The sequence below is a fragment of the Astyanax mexicanus genome, chromosome 16 (genome assembly GCF_023375975.1).
Source record: "Astyanax mexicanus isolate ESR-SI-001 chromosome 16, AstMex3_surface, whole genome shotgun sequence".
NCBI lineage: Eukaryota > Metazoa > Chordata > Actinopteri > Characiformes > Acestrorhamphidae > Astyanax > Astyanax mexicanus.
The window spans coordinates 36,238,432-36,262,926 of record NC_064423.1 but is presented as its reverse complement, the minus strand read 5'-3'; the positions used below and the strand labels follow the sequence as shown (position 1 = coordinate 36,262,926).

At 36.9% G+C, this 24,495-nt stretch overlaps 1 protein-coding gene and 1 long non-coding RNA gene across 5 annotated transcripts in view; one reads left to right on the top strand and one right to left on the bottom strand.

Moving 5' to 3' along the window:
• Positions 1–24,495, top strand: part of swap70a (switching B cell complex subunit SWAP70a) — a 33,822-nt gene extending 9,327 nt beyond the window's left edge. The window contains exons 3-12 of the mRNA XM_049465866.1: positions 1,970–2,140; positions 3,921–4,148; positions 6,339–6,485; positions 9,361–9,469; positions 11,353–11,534; positions 14,608–14,715; positions 15,504–15,670; positions 16,379–16,577; positions 22,215–22,311; positions 22,519–24,495. Coding sequence (XP_049321823.1) covers positions 1,970–2,140; positions 3,921–4,148; positions 6,339–6,485; positions 9,361–9,469; positions 11,353–11,534; positions 14,608–14,715; positions 15,504–15,670; positions 16,379–16,577; positions 22,215–22,311; positions 22,519–22,637 — 1,527 coding nt within the window. The 3' untranslated portion in view covers positions 22,638–24,495. The remainder of the gene's footprint in view (positions 1–1,969; positions 2,141–3,920; positions 4,149–6,338; positions 6,486–9,360; positions 9,470–11,352; positions 11,535–14,607; positions 14,716–15,503; positions 15,671–16,378; positions 16,578–22,214; positions 22,312–22,518) is intronic.
• Positions 6,955–8,771, bottom strand: LOC125782283 (uncharacterized). Of its 4 annotated transcripts, none has more exons than XR_007424902.1 (6): positions 8,725–8,771; positions 8,544–8,580; positions 7,884–7,931; positions 7,465–7,523; positions 7,332–7,368; positions 6,955–6,995 (listed from the first exon to the last, which is right to left on the bottom strand). It is a non-coding gene; the product is annotated as an uncharacterized LOC125782283 (long non-coding RNA). The 4 variants fall into 4 exon arrangements; XR_007424899.1 differs by having other exon boundaries at positions 6,976–7,043; XR_007424901.1 differs by lacking the exon at positions 7,884–7,931 and having other exon boundaries at positions 6,976–7,043.

Sequence of the window (24,495 nt, the reverse complement as noted above, 5' to 3'; positions counted from 1 at the left end):
TGTTGCTGTGTTATCTGTTGTGGTTGCTATGGTCTTCCCGGCTGGCCACCAACATCAGTAGACATTAATTCCAGGTTGAATGTTGGTCATGAAGTCAGAAAAATTCACACTGTTCTCATTTCCCATGATGTTTCTACTTGAGACAGATTATATCTGTCCAGTATAATTTATTCTACTTCAATACCTTAGTTTGGGGTGTGCCTTATCATATTATATGCAATAATAAAATGTCATTTTCATTTTGTTGCAGTAGTGTATGCTTGAATAATTTTTTTTAATTAAGTGTTTTGTAATATAGTGTCATTATCTTGAAAATAGCATGAAATATTATCCTCCTATCAGGATAATGTCTAATACTGTTATGTGCCTGCAGGGTTGTTAAGTGGTTCCAGGTGGTTGCTTGGTAGGTGGTACCTAAGATGAGAAGTGTCCCCAAACTTTTGAATAATAGCTGGTTTATAGAGCTATTTATAATTTTTTTTCAACGGGGGGACTTTTGGCCACTTTAGTTTTTTTTGTGCACTTCCAGTATGAATATTTTAGCACTTACTAAAAGCTGTGTACAAACCCAGATCACCCCATCAAATCCAAAGCAATGTGCAAACATAATAAGAAAATGAAAAAAGAGTTTTAACTTGTATTTTTAGAATGACAGATTGTACAATCACATCCCTCCGTAAAGTTATACTACACATTCGTTGATTTCATAATCATTATTGTTGAAAAGGATCTTAGTCAGAACTTTTTAGCTTTAACTTTTAAAGTTTGCATTCATGTATCGTTGCCAAATTTTCCTCATCAAGTCAAGCTAATATAACATGTTCAACAAAATATTATAGCTAAAGATGCTAATAATAAAATTAAATATTTACTTTTAGTACTTTTAATATAACTAGCATTGATGATAACAGAAATAATATATAAAATGTGCTTTATTTTAAATGAATTTAATTTAATTTTTAAAATTAACCCTTAAAATATTTAGAATTGCAAACTAATCTTACCAGCAGCAGGTGTTTGTGTGTGTGTATGTGTATATATAAACTGCATTGCCTGCATTTAAGTATATTAGTCGCAGGTGGCTGTGTGTGTGTGTGTGTGTGTGTGTGTGTGTGTGTGTGTGTGTGTGTGTGTGTGTGTGTGTGTGTGTGTTTGTGTTTGTGTGTGTGTGTGTGTGTGTGTGTGTGTGTGTGTGTGTTCTCAGACTCGGTTTAACAAACTGTGTTTGTGGTCATTTACACCAAGATAACAGTTATGCTGATGTTAGTAAGAGCACAGGCTGCTTGACCAATCAGAGAGCAGGACTAGTCACTGAAGTGGTGACTTCTTCTCTCCACTTACTCATGTGGTCTGAGGCGTCTGTCAGTTTAAAGATTAAGGTATTTTTAGTTTCAGGACTAAAACTTTTTATTGACTGAGCCGGCTTAGCCACGCCTCTTTATTTTAGATCATTTACAGATGAATACATTGTTAATATAATATCTTATAATTAGGTTTCGGTTTTAGGGTTTTAAAAATAAAAAAAAATAGTTTATTTGATTTTACCAAATTGAAAACCTGTGGAATATAATCAAGAAGAAGATGGATGATCACAAGCCATCAAACCAAGCTGAACTGCTTCAATCCTTGCACCAGGAGTAAAGCAGCATAAAGTTATCCAAAAGCAGTGTGTAAGACTGGTGGAGAAGAACATGATGCATGAAAACTGTGATAAAAAAACAGGGTTATTCCACCAAATATTGATTTCTGAACTCTTAAAACTTTATGGATATGAACTTGTTTTCTTTGCATTATTTGAGATCTGAAAGCTCTGCATCTTTTTTTGTTATTTCAGTCATTTCTCATTTTCTGCAAATAAATGCTGTAAATTACAATATTTTTATTTGGAATTTAGGAGAAATGTTGTCTGTAGTTTTTTACTTGACTTACTTGACACCTCTGATAATCATATGTTTGAATTGAATTGCAGATTCAGGGGGACTTTGATATAATGGAGCTGAATCGGATGTGCTGGACGCTGTGTTCTCGTAAGAAGTCCAACTTCAACATGCTCATCACCGACACTGACGCCTTTAAAATCTGGTGTATTTTCAACTTCCTGTCTGAAGACCATTATCCTCTCATCATCGTCATAGAGGAGGTAATTTCCAGGCCCTGTCCACATATTTATAAAAATAAATCTTGATATCAGTTCATGAGTTTTGGTCTGTTCAAGGAAATTTTATATAATTCACTATGTTAGTATAAATCATAAAAGAACAGCATCTACTCTCATACTGTATCACAATACAATATGTATCATTATACATGGATTATATTTAAATATATCATGATTATATTGCGATACTGTAAGCAAGACGATATATTGAATTTGTTTAAATTAAATAAAAAAAAAAAACTGTCAATGTATTAAAAAAAACACAGTATAATATTCCCGGTAGTGAGGAAGCACAGAGAGACACAGTGAATGAACTCAAGCTTACCTTTTATTTAGCCAAAAATGCCCTTCACCACACCCATACAAATTCAAATCAACATAAACTCAAATCAAATCAACAAACTTAATAAATTGACCCAGTGGGGCTCTAGTTGCATTACTTCACAGTTTTTCAGGTTCGTTTAGGGTCTTTTTTGGGTTCGTTAGGGTCTTTATATCAGTCCCAACTGGCAGCCTAATCAGTCCAATGCATGCCAGCTGGGACAGACTGGGGCTGCGCGCCCTGGCTTGGGGCGGACCCACGGTTCCCCCCTCTCCTCACATCACAATTTATAAAACCTAAATAAAATAAAATACAAAGGTTACTTTTTTGCAATTATAACAGCAGTACCTAAAAACACCTAATAATACACTGACTGTATTTTAGTTCATTGATGTCTGTTAAAATTCAGAATTCATGTATTTCCCAATATGACAATACATATATATATATATATATATATATATATATATATATATATATATATATATATATATATATATATATATATATATTGATATATAATGCGATATATATATTGCAGAACAACAAAATATTGCAATGTCAATATTTTCCAATATCCTGCAGCGCTAATCCTTATTAGGATTGCAATGATATGAGATTTTTAGTATTTGATAAGTTATTTTTTTTTAAATCATGGTTTTATAATGTCACTGTATAGAGTATTTCACAGCTCTTCCTCTTGTTCTTCTTGTTCTTCCTTTTCTTCCTCTTATTTTTATAATCAAACAGTGTCCCTACAAGGAAGGAAAACAGGGGATTTTAGGTTAAACAGTAGCTTTACTAAAGTTAATGCTTGAAACAGTTTAATAAAGGACGTTTAATTTAATGTTAAATGTCTCGTCTGATAAATAGATTAATAAGAAGCTGCACATAAGGTGAGGCTCTTAGAAATTTAGAATTTTATTTCCAGTTTTTCATTTAAGTTTTTCATTAATAATTTTCACATTTTATTCCATTTGGTTACTCTTGCTCTTCCTTTCCTGGAGCGGTCCTGATGAGAGCCAGTTTCATCATCATAACATTTTGATGGTCTTTGCAGTGACTGCACCTGAGGAAGCTTTCAAAGCTCTTGAAATTTTTCAGATTGACTGATCTTCATTTCTTAAAGTCATTTTCAAGTAGCTTCTCATAATATGAATTAGAACATTATTAAAATATTCACTATTCACTGTATACCAACTACCTCTTCACAACTTTACAACTGATGCTCTCAAACAGATTAAGAGACAAAAAAATCAAGTAATTAACTCTTGATGAGTTCAGCACAGCTGTTAACTGAAAGCCTGAATTCCAGGTGACTCTACCTCATAAAGCTGACTGAGAAAATCCAGCCGAGATGTGTTTTCTTTATAGTTTGGATGAATTTAAACTTTAGACTGTTTAAATACTGAATATAATGAAGTTGTTTGTTTAAATCAGATCGAGTACTTCATGAGGAAGCTGGTGGATGCTGTGGGCAGTGACTGGAATGAGGGCAGGTTTGTGGACTATAAGGCCAAACTCAGCGCGAAGAATCACTGTCTGATTGTGTGGCAGCTGATCGAGCTGGTGGGCAACGGCTACTTCACCAAGGGCATGGAGCGCCAGACCCTCTCCATGGGCATCAACGAGGTGTATCAGGAGCTCATCCTCAATATTCTGAAACAGGTAAAAAACAACCAAATCCACACCCTCAGTGATTATCATTTAAATACATTTAAATACACACCTCCCCCACCATCACCCTCACATCCTCTCTGTGGAATATATTTAAATATGATCATAAAGGGGAACTGCAGCATGATATTAACATTTTACAGCTCGCTCAAAAGGTTTCGATATAAAAAATAGATTTATTCTAGAGAATCTAGATTTAGAATTGTTTACAGTCAGGGTTTACTGTAGGGCTGGAGCAATGAGGACCTAAAATAATATCACGATATTTCATTGCACCTTCGTGATAACAATATTGTAAAATGCTGAATTTTTCAAAATTAATTCCAAAGGTACCCTTAACTCATTTAGAACTTAATGGCAGCAACACATCTCAAAACAGTTGGGACAGAGCAACAAAAGGCTGTAAAAGTAAGTGATACTGATAAAAACAGCTGCAACAGGAGCAATGGCTGCGACTAACAAGAGCATTTTAAAAGAGCTTCTCTCAAAAGCAAAGAGAAGCAAAAACTAAAAACAATGGGCTCCGAGTGTTAGAGCGGACTAAAGAGCTGCCTCTATGATCAGGAGATTGCTGGTTCGAATCCCGGTTATGCAGCTCACTGGTGGAGCCCTGAGAGAGCACATTTGGCCTATTGGCCACAATATGGGGTGATGTGGATCAGCACAAGGCATCTGTGAGCTGATGTATCGGAACCGAGTCACTGCGCATTCCTCCGAGTGTGCTGTGATGCTGTGTGGGAGGAAACACCCTCCTTGTGTTGTGGCATCACTAGTGATTGGGGATATACTGAATGGGTGGCACACTACATGATGAAAATAATAATGATTAAACAATTACAGAAAATATTATTTTACATAAATTATAACCTACAGCACATATTGTCTTTAACATCTCTCTGTGGATGGTGCCAGATTTAGAGCAATAGAGGATTTATAATTAACTAATAGGCTATTCAGTAGGGATTGATTATTAACTAACGACGTGACTCAGGTGTTAGATCAGGAACAACATAAAACTGTTAAGAGCAGGGGATCTCCAGGACAGACGTTTATAAAACATTAGTCTAAACAGCTGAACTTCCCAAGAAACTGTAACCAGGTATAAAGACTATATTGACAAATCTGTTGGGAAACCTGCTCATTTATAGGTTCTTCTGAATTTAAGTGTATTATAAAGAGTTTATCCTGATTTTGTTGGGGTTGCTGGCTTTACTGTCCAGGGAGATTTTCTACTAGATTTTGGACGGGCTTGTAGCATTGCTGTGAGGATTTGATTGCATTCTGAGACATACGCATTAATTAGTGAGGTCAGGATTTTGGATTACCACCATCCAAACCCAACTCATCCCCAACTATACAACTTATCCCACTCATGGTATTATATTAAGCATGGTGCCAATAGTTTTATGGTTATTATCAGTTCCCACTATAGAGTCCTATTTTATTGGCAATACTTCTCTACAAGGCCTAGACAAGTTGTATGTACATATCAGCACTTCCTCTTTGGACGACCAATGCGAGGTCTGTTCTGATTGGACCCTGCTTTTTTAAAACCCTGGATGATCTTGGCCAGTGTGTTGCAGCTCAGTTTCAGGGTGTTATCAATCTTTTTGTAGCCTTGGCCGTCTTCATGTAGTGCAATAATTCGTCTTTTAGGATCCTCAGAGAGTTCTTTGCCATGAGGTGCCATGTTGGAATTTTTGAGTGACCAGTATGAGAGAGTGTGAGAGCTGTACTACAAAATTGATCACACCTGCTCCTTACGCACACCTGGGACCTAGAAACATTAAAGAGTCACATGACATTTTGGAGGGAAAATGAGAAGCAGTGCTCAATTTGGATGTTTAGGGGTGTGGTCTCTGAGGGGTGTACTCATTATTGTTGCCTGTGGTTTAGAGATTAATGGCTGTATATTGAGTTATTATGAGGAAGGAATAAATTTACACTGTTATATACAGTAAGCTGCACACAGACTACTTTTCATTCAGTGTCAAAGTGTCATTTTGTCAGTGTCATCCTATGAAAAGATAAACTTAAATATATATATATATATATATATATATATATATATATATATGCAGATTTGTGAGGGGTGTACTCACTTTTGTGATACACAGTATATGTGTGTGTGGTATATCATGTTTATCTACATGTTCTGTCTCCGCTGTTCTATTCTTAAAGGGCTATATGGTGAAAAAAGGACACAAAAGGAAAAACTGGACGGAGCGCTGGTTTGAGCTGACCCCAGAAGTAATCTCGTATTATGAGAGTGAGGATCTTCTCGAGAAGAAAGGCTACGTTTCCCTCGATCGCCACAGCTCTGTGGAGGTAAGAGACTGGTGCAAAGTCTGTCTTTTTCTGACTTAATCTCAAGGTGGCGGTGCCCGGAGAACTGCTGATGGTACTGTGTGAATAAACAGTGTGTTTAATAAACTATCTATTCACTTTCAAAGCTCTTAGTGCCTCAATTTAAATGTCAGGACTCTCAGAATTCTATCTATCTCTATAGAGTGTGGAGCAACATTGTGCTTGTTAAGGGTGTAAAAATAGTGATTTCTTTGCATAGGCAGATCTATGACAAGATGGCAGGTTCCTCCTCCTAAAATGTAGTTATTTCATAACAACACTAAATAAACATAAAAATCTTTGGTAACCCTTTCTTGGATGGTCCATTTGATGGCCTCGTTGATGCTCAACTGACATTCAACTGAAAGTCTATTAAATGCAACTTAAACATATGTTGAATGTAAATTAATAAAAGTAGAACATAACCCTACACCTAACCCTAACCTTAACCCTTAATCAACCCTAAAATCTAACCCTACACCTAACCCTAACCTTAACCCTTAATCAACCCTAAAATCTAACCCTACACCTAACCCTAACCTTAACCCTGAATCAACCATAAAATCTAACCCTACACCTAACCCTAACCTTAACCCTTAATCAACCATAAAATCTAACCCTACACCTAACCCTAACCTTAACCCTTAATCAACCCTAAAATCTAATCCTTCACCTAACTCTACCCTTAACCCTTAATCAACCCTAAAATCTAACCCTACACCAAACCCTAACCTTAACCCTTAATCAACCCTAAAATCTAACCCTACATCTAACCCTAACCCTAACCCTTAATCAACCCTAAAATCTAACCCTACACTTAAACCTAACCTTAACCCTAAATCAACCCTAAAATCTAACCCTACACCTAACCATAACCTTAACCCTTAATCAACCCTAAAATCTAACCCTACACCTAACCCTAACCTTAACCCTTAATCAACCCTAAAATCAAACCCTACACCTAACCCTAACCTTAACCCTTAATCAACCCTAAAATCTAACCCTACACCTAACCCTAACCTTAACCCTTAATCAACCCTAAAATCTAACCCTAACCTTAACCCTTAATCAACCCTAAAATCTAACCCTACACCTAACCCTAACCTTAACCCTTAATCAACCCTAAAATCTAACCCTAACCTTAACCCTTAATCAACCATAAAATCTAACCCTACACCTAACCCTAACCTTAACCCTTAATCAACCCTAAAATCTAATCCTTCACCTAACTCTACCCTTAACCCTTAATCAACCCTAAAATCTAACCCTACACCAAACCCTAACCTTAACCCTTAATCAACCCTAAAATCTAACCCTACATCTAACCCTAACCCTAACCCTTAATCAACCCTAAAATCTAACCCTACACTTAAACCTAACCTTAACCCTAAATCAACCCTAAAATCTAACCCTACACCTAACCATAACCTTAACCCTTAATCAACCCTAAAATCTAACCCTACACCTAACCCTAACCTTAACCCTTAATCAACCCTAAAATCTAACCCTACACCTAACCCTAACCTTAACCCTGAATCAAGCATAAAATCTAACCCTACACCTAACCCTAACCTTAACCCTTAATCAACCCTAAAATCTAATCCTTCACCTAACCCTACCCTTAACCCTTAATCAACTCTAAAATCTAACCCTACACCAAACCCTAACCCTAAATCAACCCTAAAATCTAACCCTACACCAAACCCTAACCTTAACCCTTAATCAACCCTAAAATCTAACCCTACACCTAACCCTAACCTTAACCCTGAATCAAGCATAAAATCTAACCCTACACCTAACCCTAACCTTAACCCTTAATCAACCCTAAAATCTAATCCTTCACCTAACCCTACCCTTAACCCTTAATCAACTCTAAAATCTAACCCTACACCAAACCCTAACCCTAAATCAACCCTAAAATCTAACCCTACACCAAACCCTAACCTTAACCCTTAATCAACCCTAAAATCTAACCCTACATCTAACCCTAACCCTAACCCTTAATCAACCCTAAAATCTAACCCTACACTTAAACCTAACCTTAACCCTAAATCAACCCTAAAATCTAACCCTACACCTAACCATAACCTTAACCCTTAATCAACCCTAAAATCTAACCCTACACCTAACCCTAACCTTAACCCTTAATCAACCATAACATCAAACCCTACACCTAACCCTAACCTTAACCCTTAATCAACCCTAAAATCAAACCCTACACCTAACCCTAACCTTAACCCTTAATCAACCCTAAAATCTAACCCTACATCTAACCCTACATCTGACCCTTAATCAACCCTAAAATCTAACCCCACACTTAAACCTAACCATAACCTTAATCTAACTCTAAACCCAATCTTTAAATGTTAAGATAAGTGTTTGGGTTAGAGTTGAATATCGGGTTACATTCAATAGAGAATCATTTACTTTCACCTTTTTAGTTTAGTTGAATTTAATAGGCATGCAGTTGAATGTTAATTGAATGTCAGTTGAGCATCATCAAATGGACCATCCAAGTAAAGTGTTAGCAAAACTTTTTATTCTCATGGGCTGTTATGCTTTCTACTTGGGTCTCTTGTCTCATGTATGTCTATATCTGTGACCTTGTTGTTTAGTACATTTAGTGTCTATTTTATTCTTATAGTATTTTACATTTTAATTAGTTGTACTTTAGTCAACTATTGCTTTATTAATGTGCAAACTTAGTTTTTGCTGTAACTTTGGGAAAAAGAGTAATGCAATTTCAATCCTCTGTATGTCCTGTACATATGCATGTCTTGTTATGAGCAGGTGGGGTGTGAGGTGGAAAAGGTTGAGGACCCCTGATCTAAGTAACACATGTTTCTCTGTGTCTCAGTCTTTACCAGAAAAAGAAGGGAAGAAAAACCTGTTCATCATCAAAACCCAAGAAAAAAGTCTGGAGATCAGCGCTCCCGACAAGAAGAAACGGCAGGAGTGGATCCAAGGTAGCATCATAAATACATCTCCCAGCATCATATAAAACCGCTGATATACACTGACATGCCAAATGTCATGGGACAGGTATCTGGATTTTTGCTAGAGTCACCTTTCTATTCATCCAGATAATTCTAGCCAGACACCACCAGTCACAATCATAACCCCTACTGTGCACTATCCACTGTGGATGATAATGCCTTCTTTAGAGTTTAGATTGGGCAAAAAAAATCCAGCCCGACCCGGCCCAAGCCCGCGCACCTTTTGCCCAAGCCCGACCTGACCTGACCTGCCCCATAAACTGACTTTATGAGCCCAATTTAAGTAAGTAGAGGGGAAAAACTGAGCTTTTAAAAAACATTTTCAGTCTGTTTAAATGAGTAAAATCTGTTCAGAATGATGTTAATTAACATTGAAACACTGAAGAAGCATAGACCTATTATTTAAGAAAAATGTTTATTAAGATCAGATCTCCTAAAGAAAAAACACAAACAATGCGAACAATGATCCACAAGCCATCAGTAAATTAGGCTACAAGAATAATTTCTGAATGAGTTTCCTCTAATCTAATCTAATTTAACATGATTTAAGAATGGAAAATACTTTCTAAACAAACTAAGTTTTTTATATTGAGCTTATAGTTTGGGTGCAAAAACAAACAAAAAAAAACAGCAAGAAAGCTATGCACTGCAAGTCAAGTGCATAATGCTGGGCAAGTAGAGAAGCTCACATGTGATTGTAACATTCTAACTTGTGAAACCTTTTTATTTAAAACACAGTTTGATTTGTTACTTTGCTATATAGTGATTATTACATCACATCTTTATATAAAATAAAAATAGCATGAAAAAAAACAGTCGCCTACGTCACAGACCGTTTTCTTGAGCCCAACACGACCCTAGGAAAGTGGTGGGAATGGGCAATGGTCCGGGCACGGACATTAGCCATTTTTGACATATTCTACTACACACATGGTAACTTGAATGAAAATGAAATGTTCCATCCATCTGACACTTATCATCAGGCCTTACTGCAACTATCTGTTCACTTTCACTCACAAGACAACACCTCACAACTTATCCAGTTATGGGTGTTCTCAAGCTGTCCCATGAAGAAACATGATCACTTCATGATCTGTTTACTAGCTTCATAATGCTATACCATAACTTTTGGCATGTGGGATTTTCTGGTGTTTATCAATCAATCAATGCAAAGAAAACAAGTTCATATTCATTAAGTTTTAAGAGTTCAGAAATCAATATTTGGTGGAATAACCCTGGTTTTTAATCACAGTTTTTTTCATGCATCTTGCCATGTTCTCCTCCACCAGTTTTGCACACTGCTTTTGGATAACTTTATGCTGCTTTACTCCTGGTGCAAAAATTTAAGCATTTCAGCTTTGTTTGATGGCTTGTGATCATCCATCTTCCTCTTGATAATATTTTCAATTTGGTAAAATCAAAGAAACTTGTAATTTTTAGGTGGTCTGTTATTTTTTTCAGAGCTTTATATAAAAAAACAGCATCTTTGTAGCATTTTGGTCACACCATTAAAACAGTGTAACAAAGCTGCATGATGATTTTACAAGAAAGACCCTGCCTCTTGCAACTGTATTGTAAAACGTACGAGGGAAGTTGTAGAAGAATATGGAGCATGTTCAATTCTGCCTCTTGCTATTTTTTGCTTTTTTTTTGCTATATTTGTTTTTCTAATTTTTTAAAAATAATTTAAATATAATTATTTAAACTAAAAAGGCTGGCAAGAAATTTGGCATTTGGAAATTTGACCATGCAGCTAGTTGCTCTAGGGGTTAAATGCCTCATTGTTGATACTTCAAACATACCTCATATGGACCAAACAACTTGTTATCTAATAATAAATTTGTATGTTCTAGTGATCCAGGACTGCATTAACCGGCTGAGGCGAGGCATGTCCGCCCCGCACCGCGAGGCCCGGCAGCGACGCAGGGAGCTGCGTAGTCGACTGCAGGCAGAGCAGAAGCAGATGGAGGGCAGGATGAAGGAGCTGCAGCTGGCCAATGAAAACAAGCAGGTCCAACTGGAGGCTATGAGGAAGGTAAATACTGCGGCCTGGTTCATTTCTGTTTTTCCATATTTATGGGTAAATATACACGAGATGAAATCGAAATCAAATTGTCAATACTGAAAGAAGAACTAAAGAAAGAAATTAAACTATAGATACAAACTGTAACGCGGGGATGAGACGGGAGGCGGATTTATATGCGGGTAAGACCAGACTTTTAATAAATAACAAATAAACAAATAAACAAACAGGGGAATAACGAATATAAATAGGTACATAAACAAACAGGGAAAACCAACACTGAGCTAAGCTAAACAGAATAGAACAAAACAAGGTTAGGGAATATATACAGAGGATAAACACGTAAATATATACAAAATAAACAAAGAAACAAAAAGGAAATTAACGTGACTAGAAATAACGTGAATAACAATAAACAAGAGCGAGTAAATAAGAAACGTGGAGAAAGCAATAACGTGACGTGACAGACAACGGGGGAAGGTGCAAAGACCGACCGACCGACCGACCGACACAAACGTATTACAAATGACTTGCCCATTCATTTACTTATTAAAATAACAAATCTGTAAGTGGCAAAAGTATGCAAAACTTTAGATTTAATAATCCACAGTCAAATGGAGGAAATTCAAGACCACTATTACCCTCCCCAGGAATTGTTGACCAGCCAAGATCATGCTAAGAGCAAGATTTGTAATAGTCAGCAAGGTCACAAAGCAACCCGAGGTAACTTCTAAGCAACTGAAGGCCTCTCTTACATTGGCCAATGTTAATGTTCATGGCTTTACCACAGAATTTCAGCTCATATGGACAATCAAGCTGGGCTAGAAGGCTATTAAAACCATGTTTTATGGAAGAATGAGACTGAAATGAGAAGCTATGTGCTATATTTAGAAAAAAAGGAAATCATTGCATAAAACCAGCATAAAAACCCTATTTAGTATCATAATTTGACACCCACCATCATTGAAGGAACAATGAATTCTGAACACCTGAAGTAAAAACGTAACAACATCTTTCTATTAGCTAAATCTCAAAAGAATGTGGATCATGCAATAAGACAATGACCCTAAGCAAGTACGTAAGTCATACTAACAAAGAATGGTTAGCAGTGAATGTTTTGGAATGGGGCCAGGTCAAAATCCTGACCTTAATGTTGAATGAATGTTGGGGAAGGAGCTGAAGGACTAATCAACAGTGACCATTAATGTTGGTACCATTTACCAAAATAATGTTGAGCTGTAGTTAATGGACATGAGGGGTTATACCAGATTCTGAAAGCAAATTTTCGCATACTATTTTCCACTCACAGGATCTGTAAAATTGGATCATTTTCCTTAATGAATAAATGAGCAAGGCTAATGTTGCATCTACTTTTAGGACTCCAATTTAGGCTCAATTTTTGCAGAAATACTGAAAATTCTAAAAAGGTTCAAAACCTTTAAGGCACTGATATATAAGGATATATGGCTAGTTATATATTAAAACACTGTTACTGTTGCGGAGAGCTTTGGTATGAATAATGACTTTAATTTTGTTTCTCAATTTTTGCATGCTTTTGTATTTCCACTTGGGTCTCAAAAAAATCCATCCATTCTTTTCCGTGAATCAGCTGAAAGAGTTGAAAAGTGGTGTCAGGAACTATATGCTTCTATGAGCCGTTTGAATGCTCCCTTATTTTGACATCACAATAAGGAAACCTGCATAGAACCATTACCTGTCCATCCCCTTCATAGCCCTACCCATTAGATCAGTTGAAGAAATGCTATTTTAGTTAATTTTGTTAAGAACTTTGGACAGTACACAGCAGGATTTGCCTGCAGACGTCTTCTGAGGGAGGGATCTGTACCTACTGTCTGTGGCAAGTAAGCAGATGGGGTGATAGAAGCGCAAATAATGTGTGGCCAGCAACAGCTTGTTTGCATAAAAGTGGTGACAGAGCCCTTGAATGGCTCGTTCTAGAAGGGACTGAAACGGGCAAGAGTCAAGCTGGTGATATCTTTTTATGTGAGAGAGAGATTTTCGTGCAAAAAGTTTTATAAACATGTATAATATGTTCTTTTTAAAATGCTAAATTTGTTATTACTATGAAGTGGCCCACATTTTTTTGTTCTTCCTCCCTTTCTGATAAACTGTTTTCCCTGTAAATCTCTCTCACAGCCAGCACTTCCTCTTTACATTCTATTTTATTTCACCCACCAAGTTTCAGTTTGGCTCAGAGCTTTTGTGACAGCGCGACTTTCTGAAGCATCAGTTCTGGTCTTATGCAGAGGCCCTACTAACTTCCCAAATGCCTCCAGGGTCAGGCCTTATTATCACGCTTTACTGACTGCTGTCACGCTGCAGTGCCTTCACAGCTGCAGAGGTTAATTCCAGCGAATAACCAGAGGAGGGTACAGTCTGATAAATGTATATTTTTGAAACTTATCTAGGTGATAGGAGAAAATAAATCCCACCCATGCAAAGCGCGTACACCTGCGAGCTCTGAACTCGTCAGAGTTAGGCCAGTCGTGGCTGTTTCGGTGCATTCGCTACTTCCCTTTTGTCTCCCTGAACTGTTTGGAGAGACCTTTCACTTTGGTTTTGTGTTTCCTCCTGTGTGAAGGCTGCTGGTAGCACAGCCAGACAATCAGGTTCTACACGCTCGTCCTCAACAGACACCTCAGCTGTACCAGAACCACGTTCTAAAAATATCCTGCATAGCTTTGCGGTAGATCAGGTAATCAGGGTCAGAATAATTACTATGATATGGAGCTGGTGTATGTAAGTTATGTACGTATATGTGAGACGGAAGACCTAAGGTGTGTCTATATCTAATACACTATATGCTTTATTTAACACATTTACAATAGGATAACAATAAGTGTTGAGCCTTAATTGAAAATTAATTTGTATTTGGATAAGCAGAATTTTTATACATTTTACAGAATTCCTTTAAATACTGTTGAAGTTCTGCAAAATGTAGTCTTTAAATACAAGACAGAAATATTTTTTCTAAAGGCCTTTGGTTATACCTGGGGTAACACATTTGAGCAATGTTATAACATTTGGCTTTGGATTAAGTGTGTGTGTCTCTGGTGTGTTTCAGAACCTGGAGGAGGCGGCTGCGAGGGCTGTAATGGAGGAGCAAAGGAGAATTCGGACTCAGGCAGATCTGCAGAACCGGTACAGAATGGACCTGGAGAGAGAGAAGATGGTAACTATGCCTTACAAAATCTTGATCAAGCTTTTTCTCCTGTTTACTTGCTGTGTTTTACAGTATAGGTTGAGGAAACTATCAGACAGAACAAGGGAAATCTTGGATCTGATCTGAAACATTAGGATTAGGAGAGATTAGGGGACCCTTTTTACTGATCTATAGTGCACAGGTCAATTGCGTATCGTGCAGCTGGATTTAGAGCATTTTGGTGTGTCTTTGGTATCGTGAGGATGCAAAAAATATGCCTTGCGTGGCTTAAAACACACAAAAGGCCTGAATTAATTGTCTTGATTAATCATGGGTGTGTTTTGGGCATTAAGTGAAATAAACCAATATATTAACAATATTTTATAACAATAAATAACAATATTTTAACAGTGCAGTGCTCAGCAGAGGATACTGACCTGCTCGTTCACGCTGTGAAGGAGCACCAGTAGATAATTTAAGGGAACAGCAATTTTATTTTATTCTTTATTCTGTTTATTGTTGATGTAAAAGTTGGGTTTGTGCTCTGCAGTGTGTGTAACGAGTGAGGATGTATACATGCCTCGTGCATGGCTCTCCTGCAAGGCTAAAATAAGATTCTGCGGCTGATCGTTGACTGTTGTCAAGGTTTTAATCAGTCAGTGATGCACCTGTATTTCCGCACCGAAACTCTAATGCTACTTTAACAGCACAGGCGCAAGACGTGAAAATGAGCATTGCAACGTACCTTGCGCGCTATGTACGATAGACCCCTAAGTGTTTAGATGTCTTACATTTGTGTGTGTGTGTGTGTTTATCAGGTGCGAATGCAGATGGAGGAGCAGGTGGCTCAGAAGTCCAGTGAGCTGGAGCAGTATCTGCAGCGAACACAGGAGCTGGAGGACATGTACCGCCGCCTGGAGGAGGCGCTAGAGGAGGAGAGGCAGTCCAGGCAGGACGAGGAGGCCCTGCGCAAACTGCAGGCCAGGTACCCTCTCCATTCATAATGAAACCTACTGCTTTTTTGCTGGATTTTGAGGCATTGTTGTAAGAATTTGATTGCATTCAGCAACAAGAGCATTCGTTAATATCAACCCTTGTCCATTTGCACATCAATGGGAGCAACTTAGCACCCACACAGCAAAAACATCCATTGGTGAAAACTAGACAAAATATATGTAAATTTACACATATATGCTTATATTAAGCAAAAAACTCTGCCAATGGGGTAAGCAAATTTTTCTTGGTAGGATTTCTTTAAAAAAGTATTCACAAAGTCTCAAAATAAGTAAAGTAAGACTTAAATCAAGCAGAAATCTCAGATTTTTTGCTTTAAATTTGGAAACAAGAATTAGAATAACTTGATTGATGACTTTTTTTTGCTTATTTTTTTAGTTTAAATTACATAAACTAAGATGACAATTCTAAGCTAGACTGAATTAGATCATTATTCCAAAAATAAGCGAAATAGTCTAATAGCAACTTACAATGCTTAATAAGAAAAAAAAAAGTCTTATTAGAAAAGATCTATTAGATCTATTGCCTTAAAAATCGAAAATTTTACTTGCCCAGATTTGTTTTTTTTTTGCAGTGCATTAGCTAAATGTGTTCATTAAAAGATAAGAAAAACATATTTTTAAAATGCTGCATTAGTCAGTTTGTGTGTGTGTGTGTGTGTGTGTGTGTGTTGTCCCAGGCTGCTGGAGGATGAGGTCAGTAAGCGAGCTGAGTTGGAGCAGATTCACCTGCAGCAGCAGAGCGCCATGTCCCAGACCCAGCTGGAGAAAGCAGAGCTGGAGAAGCAGAGGCTGGAGCAGGAGCGCGCCCTGCAGGCCGCCATGGATCAGCTGGAGAACCTTGAACTACAGAGACAAGGAGCACTGCAGCAGTATGAGGTCAGTGAAAACACACACACACACACACACACACACCAGGGCTGGTCAATAATATCTTAATACAAGAAAGTAACAGATTCAGAAACACTGTTAGATTTTTACTATTTAAATATACAGGATGCTTTATCCTTGGTGCTACAAATAAATTCAGATACATTAAAAAAACCTTATTTAAAACTTTATTAGCATTATATTGTATTATATTGAATATGAACCATATTGAGATATGAGTTCTTTAGTCATATTTCTCATCCGCATACCAATGCACAGCATTTGTACAGCATATATACAGCATACCAAAGTGATGACACACGTGCAGAATGAGTAGTATAATATGCTTAGTCAGGGGCATAGACTGTGTATAGCTGGATAGAGCATAGTCTCTCAAAAGTGAAGCCACCACAGGTCGGGCGCCCCCTGCTGTTCGGTTGCAGAAAGCTGTGTATACCCACCCATCCCCAAAGGGTTCAATGGCAAAACAGACAACTTTCAATCATGTTTTTTTTCCACTATACTGTAATTCTACCTTCATTATTTAAATGCAACAGCTAGCTGCTTATACTGTCAAATTTTTATATCCCCACAGAATTTGTTTTTTAAAACATTATTCAGCTCTATTCAAAAAGGTGTGGTTATTGTAAAAGGGCTGGTTATGGGCGGAACCAATAACAGACCGTCAGCTCTGCTCTGCTTTGCTCTGCAGCCTGTGACCTCGAGGCAGCCCTGAGGGGCGGGGTTATTTAAATGAGTAGGCTGTCTCTCCACAGTCTTTCTCCCTCCTCTGGTCTCTACTGCGCAGACTCAGGTTTCAGGAGCACAAACATGGCGGAAGATTTTAGCTTCATTTTCATTAAATGAATGGGAATGGTGACACGGCGTCCATCTTTTTTACAGTCTTTGGTAAGGGGTTATTGGGTGTCACCTTAGTTGGAAGAAGAAAGGAATTCACCTAAACAGCAGAGTTACCAACACAACTCAGAAAAATGAAAGTGTTGCCATATTTCAAAGAAGAGGAGCTGCGTCTGTGGTTGAAGGAGCTAAATTTAAAACATCCATCCAAAGTCCATACATCTGCTTTTATGAATAAATTGAAATACTAATACTAGTTCTAGTACTTGAGAAGAAGTGGTTAGAAGTTAATCATATGCCTTTTATTAGTTTAGTTAACAGGGTAATTAGATTTGTGCGTGAGGGACAGCATAATGGAGAACAAGCACAGTGTTAAAAATGTGTCTGTAACTGGGCTGACGCATGAGATGGGTAGTTGTTAGTAGATGTAGGCAGTAAACTACAGGTCCCAGAGTGCAGTGCAGTTACGAACTTGAGACCAGAAATGGTGGCGTACTCTTAAAGCAAACGGATAGTGTATTTTATAAGCTAACTGTTCCGTTTAAAAAAGAAGTAGATGGAGCATATGAAAAGAAAAAGGTTGAAGTGTGCAGACTCGCTGATTGAGGTGAGAAAGCATGGGTGGCAAGCATACAGCTCTTGAAAAAAAATAAGAGACCGCTTCATTTATTTGCATTTATTTGCAGAAAATGAGAAATGGCTGTAAAAAAAAACAAAAAGATGGAGAGCTTTCAGACCTCAAATAATGCAAAGAAAACAAGTTCATATTCATAAAGTTTTAAGAGTGCAGAAATCAATATTTGGTAGAATAATCCTCATTTTTAATCACAGATTTGTGCATTTTGGCATGTTCTCCTCCACCAGTCTTACACACTGCTTTTGGATAACTTTATGCTGCTTTACTCCTGGTGCAAAAATTCAAGCAGTTCAGTTTGGTTTGATGGTTTGTGATCATCCATCTTCCTCTTGATTATATTCCAGAGGTTTTTAATTTGGTAAAATCAAAGAAATGTATCGTTTTAAGTGGTCTCTTATTTTTTTCCAGAGCTGTATACTAGACTGGTAGAGGTACAGTATAGGCCAAAAGTTTGGACACACATTCTCTCTTTTCCAATACGTTTTCTTTATTTACATGACTATTTACATTGTAGATTCTCACTGAAGGCATCAAAACTATGAATGAACACATGTGGAGTTTTATGTACTTAAAAAAAAGGTGAAATAACAATATATATATATATTCTAGTTTCTTCAAAATAGCCACCCTTTGCTCTGATTACTGCTTTGCACACTCTTGGCATCATTCTCTAAATGAGCTTCAAGAGGTGGCCACCTGAAATGATTTTCCAACAGTCTTGAAGGAAGGAGTTGTTGCTCCTTTGCCTTCTTCACTCTGTGCTCCAGCTCACCCCAAACCATCTGGATTGGGTTCAGGTCTGGTGGCTGTGGAGGTTCAGCTCATTTTTGTTAAGTACAAAAAACTCCACATGTGTTTATTCATAGTTTTGATGCCTTCAGTGAGAATCTACAATGTAAATAGTCATAAAAATAAAGAAAACACATTGAAAAAGAGAAGGTGTGTCCAAACTTTTGGCCTGTACTGTATGTGCTAGTGGTTTTGCAACAAAGTCTGCCACAAGATTGCTGGCTAAATTCGGATTTAGAGGTTGTGTTCTGAAGTCAGTTGTGATGGAGTTGTCGGAGGTAGGTTCAATATTGAGCCTTCCGGAGGTGTCGTGGGCTTGATTCAGCAAAACACTGTTGCAGGTTCGTATCTGATTACCCATGTGAAGAGCTTGCAATGCAACGAGTATTTAGAATATGGAAAAAGAGATTGGCTGTATGTGGGTGTAGTTTTTTCCTCACTATTCTTGTAGTAATTTGTCACACATATGTGTAGGTCTGAGCACATGGTAGTTGAGGCAATGGAGCATAACCATAGTGTTATGCTTTGCTTCTGGATCCATTTTGAGCCAGTATCAGATTGTAGGGTTTGCTGTGTTTTGCTCACACAACCCTGAAGTCTAAGTGATTGTGTGCTAGTATTGTTCTAAGGTAGTGTGCTGTGGTTGGTTGTTTTTTTTATATGGTTAAAGGAAGTGAGCCCAGACTAAGGAGTGTTTTTTGTTTGTTCTTAGAGCAACTTGTAACAGTATGGGCACATTTTCTCTGTAGGTCTGAATGCTTGGCAGTTGACCCTGAACACAGTGTTATGCTGTGCTTCTGGATCCTTGTCAAACCAGTAGCAATTTGTTGTGGTTGTTGTTGTTGTTGTGAGTTGAGATAATAATAATAATACATCCTGGTTGAGCTTTATGCATGACTCAGTATGTTATATGCAGGAATTATTATCTTCCCCTATTTTCTTGCTATATATATATAATGCTACATTATAGATATATAGTAATGCAACATTTAGATTTTAAATTAGTAATTTCACTCTTTAGGGAGCAGTGTGTAATTTGATGTCACACCTTAGCCTGTGTCTGTCCAGTGTCTTTCCTTTTTTGGTTCCTTCCTGCTCCTGTCCTCTGTCCTCTTTTGTTTACCTGTCATGTTCCCCAGCCATGTGCTAGTGTTGTGTTTTGGTCCTGTCCCCGTCTTAGCCCCGCCTTGTCATCTGTAACCCCTCCTGTCTCATTTGTAACTCCGCCCCCTCATTACCTCCACAGGTGTCCCTAGTGTGTGCCTGTGTATAAATCCTTTGTTCTCTGTCGCGCTTTTTGTTTGACCGTGTCCTGTTGATCTGTCCAGATCGTGTTTAAATGTTTTGTTTAGCCTCAGACCTGCTGTGTTTTTTGTCTTCTGTTTTCCAGGTTTGCTTTATGTAGTTTGTTTCTTTGTTTCAGTCTTTTATCTTATCTTCTGGGGCCTCATGTACTAAGACTTGCGTGGACTTCCTACTAAAATGTTCCGTACGCTCAGATCTGAAAAGTTCCGTACGCACAAAAAAATCCGGATTTATCAAACCGTGCGTAGGCAGAATCCCACGTACTTCCTCTTAGTACATCACAATCAACTTGAAATCAAGCGCAAATGCACGAAAGCATCACACTTGCCACGACTCCTCCCTCAATTACGCAGAGTATAATGTTATATTATTATTATTATTATTATTATTATTAATATTATTATTATTATTATTATTATTATTATTATTATTATTATTATTATTATTATTAATAATAATAATAATAATAATAATAATAATAATATTATATACGCATAGCGTATAATTACCCATGTTTTAAGTTTTATTATTCTAAGATAAATGCTTTCATTTAAATGCTTTAAATGAGTTGCCTACCAAAAAGACACGTCACACACTTAGCTTGTTTTCTTATGCTCTTGGAAATCTAAAACTGCTTATAAGCCAGTCATCATCATGGGCCAAAAAAACATAATGGTCACGGAAAATGCGCGCTCAATGAATTCGGCCATTAGCAGTATTTTCCAGTAATGCCAACGCTGCATCTCCAACAACTCCAGCGCAAACCTGATCTAGGCTAAGTGGAAACACGTTAAACGATTATTTCTGTAAGACAATGAAACTGTCTGATTAATTTACTTTATTTTACCCAATAATGCTTACTTCAATGTGTGCATAAAGGATATCTTAATAGTTGTAATTTCAATGCATCGCCTCTAAGTGTCGCCAAATGACAAAAACACAATACATACGCACAAAAAAAAGGCGTACGCCCAAAACAAAACTTCCGTGGGGGAACGCACTTTCACACGTTCAAGTCAAATTTAGTAAATCAGACCGTGAGCGTGAAATATGGCGTACGCAATGTTTTTGTGCGTACGCACCTTTAGTACATGAGGCCCCTGGTGTATAGTGTTTGTTTCAGTAACCTTTTTCTTTATAGTTAGTCCCTAGTGTTTTTTTCTTTGTTTCTTTTGCTACAATGAAAAATAAATCAGACTTGCATTTGCATCCTGCCTCCTCGTCCGAGTTACATTTGAGGCACAGCTATATATTTAAACTATGTGTTTATAGCTATATGTTTGAGTAAAATGAACATTGTTGTTTTGTTCTATAACCTATATATTGTCATTTATAATATTATATAGCATATTTGCAGAAAATGAGAAATGACTGAAATAAATAGTTTTCAGACCTCAAATAATGCAAAGAAAACAAGTTAATTTTCATAAAGTTTAGAAATCAATATATGGTGGAATAACCCTGGTTTTTAATCACAGTTTTCATGCATCTTGGCATCATGTTCTCCTCTACCAGTCTTACACACTGCTTTTGGATAACTTTACGCTACCCCTGGTGCAAAAAAAATCAAGCTTGGTTTAAGGACTTGTGATCATCAGTCTTTCCCTTAATTATATTCAATTTGTTTTCAATTCGGTTTTCAATTTGGTAAAGTCAAAGAAACTCATAATTTTTAAGTAGTTTCTTATTTTTTTTTCCAGAACCTTATTTGCTGATGCTGATACTAATATACACAATTATAATTTAGACTAGGCACGTGGTATAACATCATACCTTAATATAACATAACATAATCACATAAATGAATAAAAATGAATAAAATCTAGCTTAAATCAATAAAAGTAGCGCAATGACGCTGAACTATTATTTGATATTTTGTTGTTGTCTCCACCTTGTGGTCAAAGAGCAGTTATTCCCATCATTTCAGTAATATAAATTACATACAATATTATGTTAATTACTGTGTATTAATACTATGTATATAATGTCTAGCGAATACATTTATGATGTGAACATTGTCATAATAATTTAGAGTAATGTAATAAATATCATCACAGGCTGTTACAAAGAAACTGGAGCAGGCAACTAGCAGGACGAAGAGCTGGAAGGATAAAGTCGCTCAGCATGAGGGGCTTATTCGGCTCATTCAGCCAGGTAAGATTAGACTCACACATAGAATAAAACTACAAAAACACTAAACTAATTTTATCCACAATAAATAAATATTATAATAAAATAAACATTCATAATGAATATTTATATAAGAACAATACAATAAACACAATATTAGTTATTTTTCAGTATCATGCAGCCCTAGTTAGATGTTTTAAACTTAAAAGATGATATTTCTACCGTTTTCAGGCAGTAAAGGTCCCCAGAAAATGACTAACTGGGGCGCGGCGGCGGTCACGGACAAAGAGCTGGAAGTGAGGGAGAGATTCTGGCAGGAGAAGAAGAACAATCCAAATAATTTTGTGTAAAAATCATTCTTTTATATAATGTGATAAATGTTTACAATTCTAATACAAATCTACACATTTCTGTCTACACATCCCTGTTTCCTGTTTCAGCAGAGATGCTGTATTTCTTTATTTCTATTAATTTTATTAACTATCCTTTTTTAAATTAGTTACCTATCTTTTATATTTAACAGATGACATTCAGCAGACCTGTTGTATTACAGTGTGCAGTGTGACAGTTTTTAATTGGCTTGAATAATCAAAACTGTTTTCTCTCAACTCTCAAAAATGGATCATATTCTGTTTTAATTTTTTCACTTTGCCATGTATTTCAATTACTGAGAGGCTTTTAACAGATGTGTTTATTGTGTATTATGTATTTCCGCTATGATTCCATGTCTGAAACTGATTTGGGGGGTAAAGATTCATTATAGAAAACTTTTAACAGTGCTTTACTGTGACTTCCACACAAATATTGCCATTTTATTTATTTACGATTATACACTGGCTTCTGGGTTTCATATGTATTGATGATCATGTTGAGATAAAATCTCAAAAAATAGGTTTTAGGACGTCTTTCCATAAAAAGTTAAAAGGAAAAATTTAGAGACGGCTTAGATCACCTGTGACCAGGGTATCTGCAGGTTCTAAAAAGTCTATTATGCAAAACTCAATCATTCGCTTCTATGAGCCATTTTTATGCTCCCTTATTGTGACGTCACAATAAGGAAACCTGCATAGACCCACCCTGACACCACCCCCACTAGAGCCCCACCCACTAGATTAGATGAAGAAACACCATTTTGTTCTGCTGGATGAGAACCTCAAAGAGAACACAGCAGAATCAGCCAGCAGACTTCGTCTGAGGGTGGGATCTGTACCTACCGTCCGTGGCAAGTCAGCAGATGAGGGAGATGTAAGTATATTCAAATAATGTATTTTGTGCTTCTATTGTGCAGTTAAGTGTGACAGAGCCCTTAAACGGCTCATTCTGAAAGGGACAGAAATTGGTAAGAATAGAGCAGGTGAGATATTTATCTTTATGTGAGACTGATTTTGTGCAAAGAACTTCATGAACATGCTTTGCATATCCCATAGATCTGTTCTAACTTGTGTAAAAAAGATATTGTATGTCCCTTTTTAAAATTAGTTTATCTAAAAAAAAGAAGTTTACTCTTAAACTTAACAGAACTAATTATTATGGCTCCGAGGGGCGCTACCGTATTTTCAGGTATGTTGAGTACTTACATGTAGCTAACGTAGACTGAACTGTAGATATGGGGGTTAAATATCCCTAATTTTGCACTGAACCCTATTCTATTTTTTACAGTGTATGAAATGTTCCATTTCTTTGTTTGAAACAATAGTTAGTCAGAAAAGCTTACCGTATAGTCTGTAAACTTTTGTCATTTTGTAATTGCAAAAATTTCTTAATTTGGTCTCTGATTAATATTAAAATGATTTGATTTCCCCATACCTGCAGATACCCTGTGTATCAGACTCCTGACCTAAGGTTGGATTCACAGAAGCTTTTTTATAATCTAATGATAGTAATAAATAATGAGTTCATAAAAATGTTCAAACATAAATTCTAATTTCTGCGTGACTCTGACCCCATACAGTTTATAACCCAGTTTGACGTGTCTGGCTTGGGGTGTGTATGTGTGCAGATATCCCCTAGATGTCACTCTTGTAACACTGTTGTCATTTTTCCAGTTTTCAGTGTCCTAGAGAGTGGTTGCCAAGTCTGCTTACCTGTAATGCTGTGAATAATATATTTCCAATTTTTCATTTATATATGGACAGGGACAGTGATTGTATGTGTGAGTAAACAGAAAGTGTCCTCCATCTAATAAATTGCAATAAATTGATATCCTAA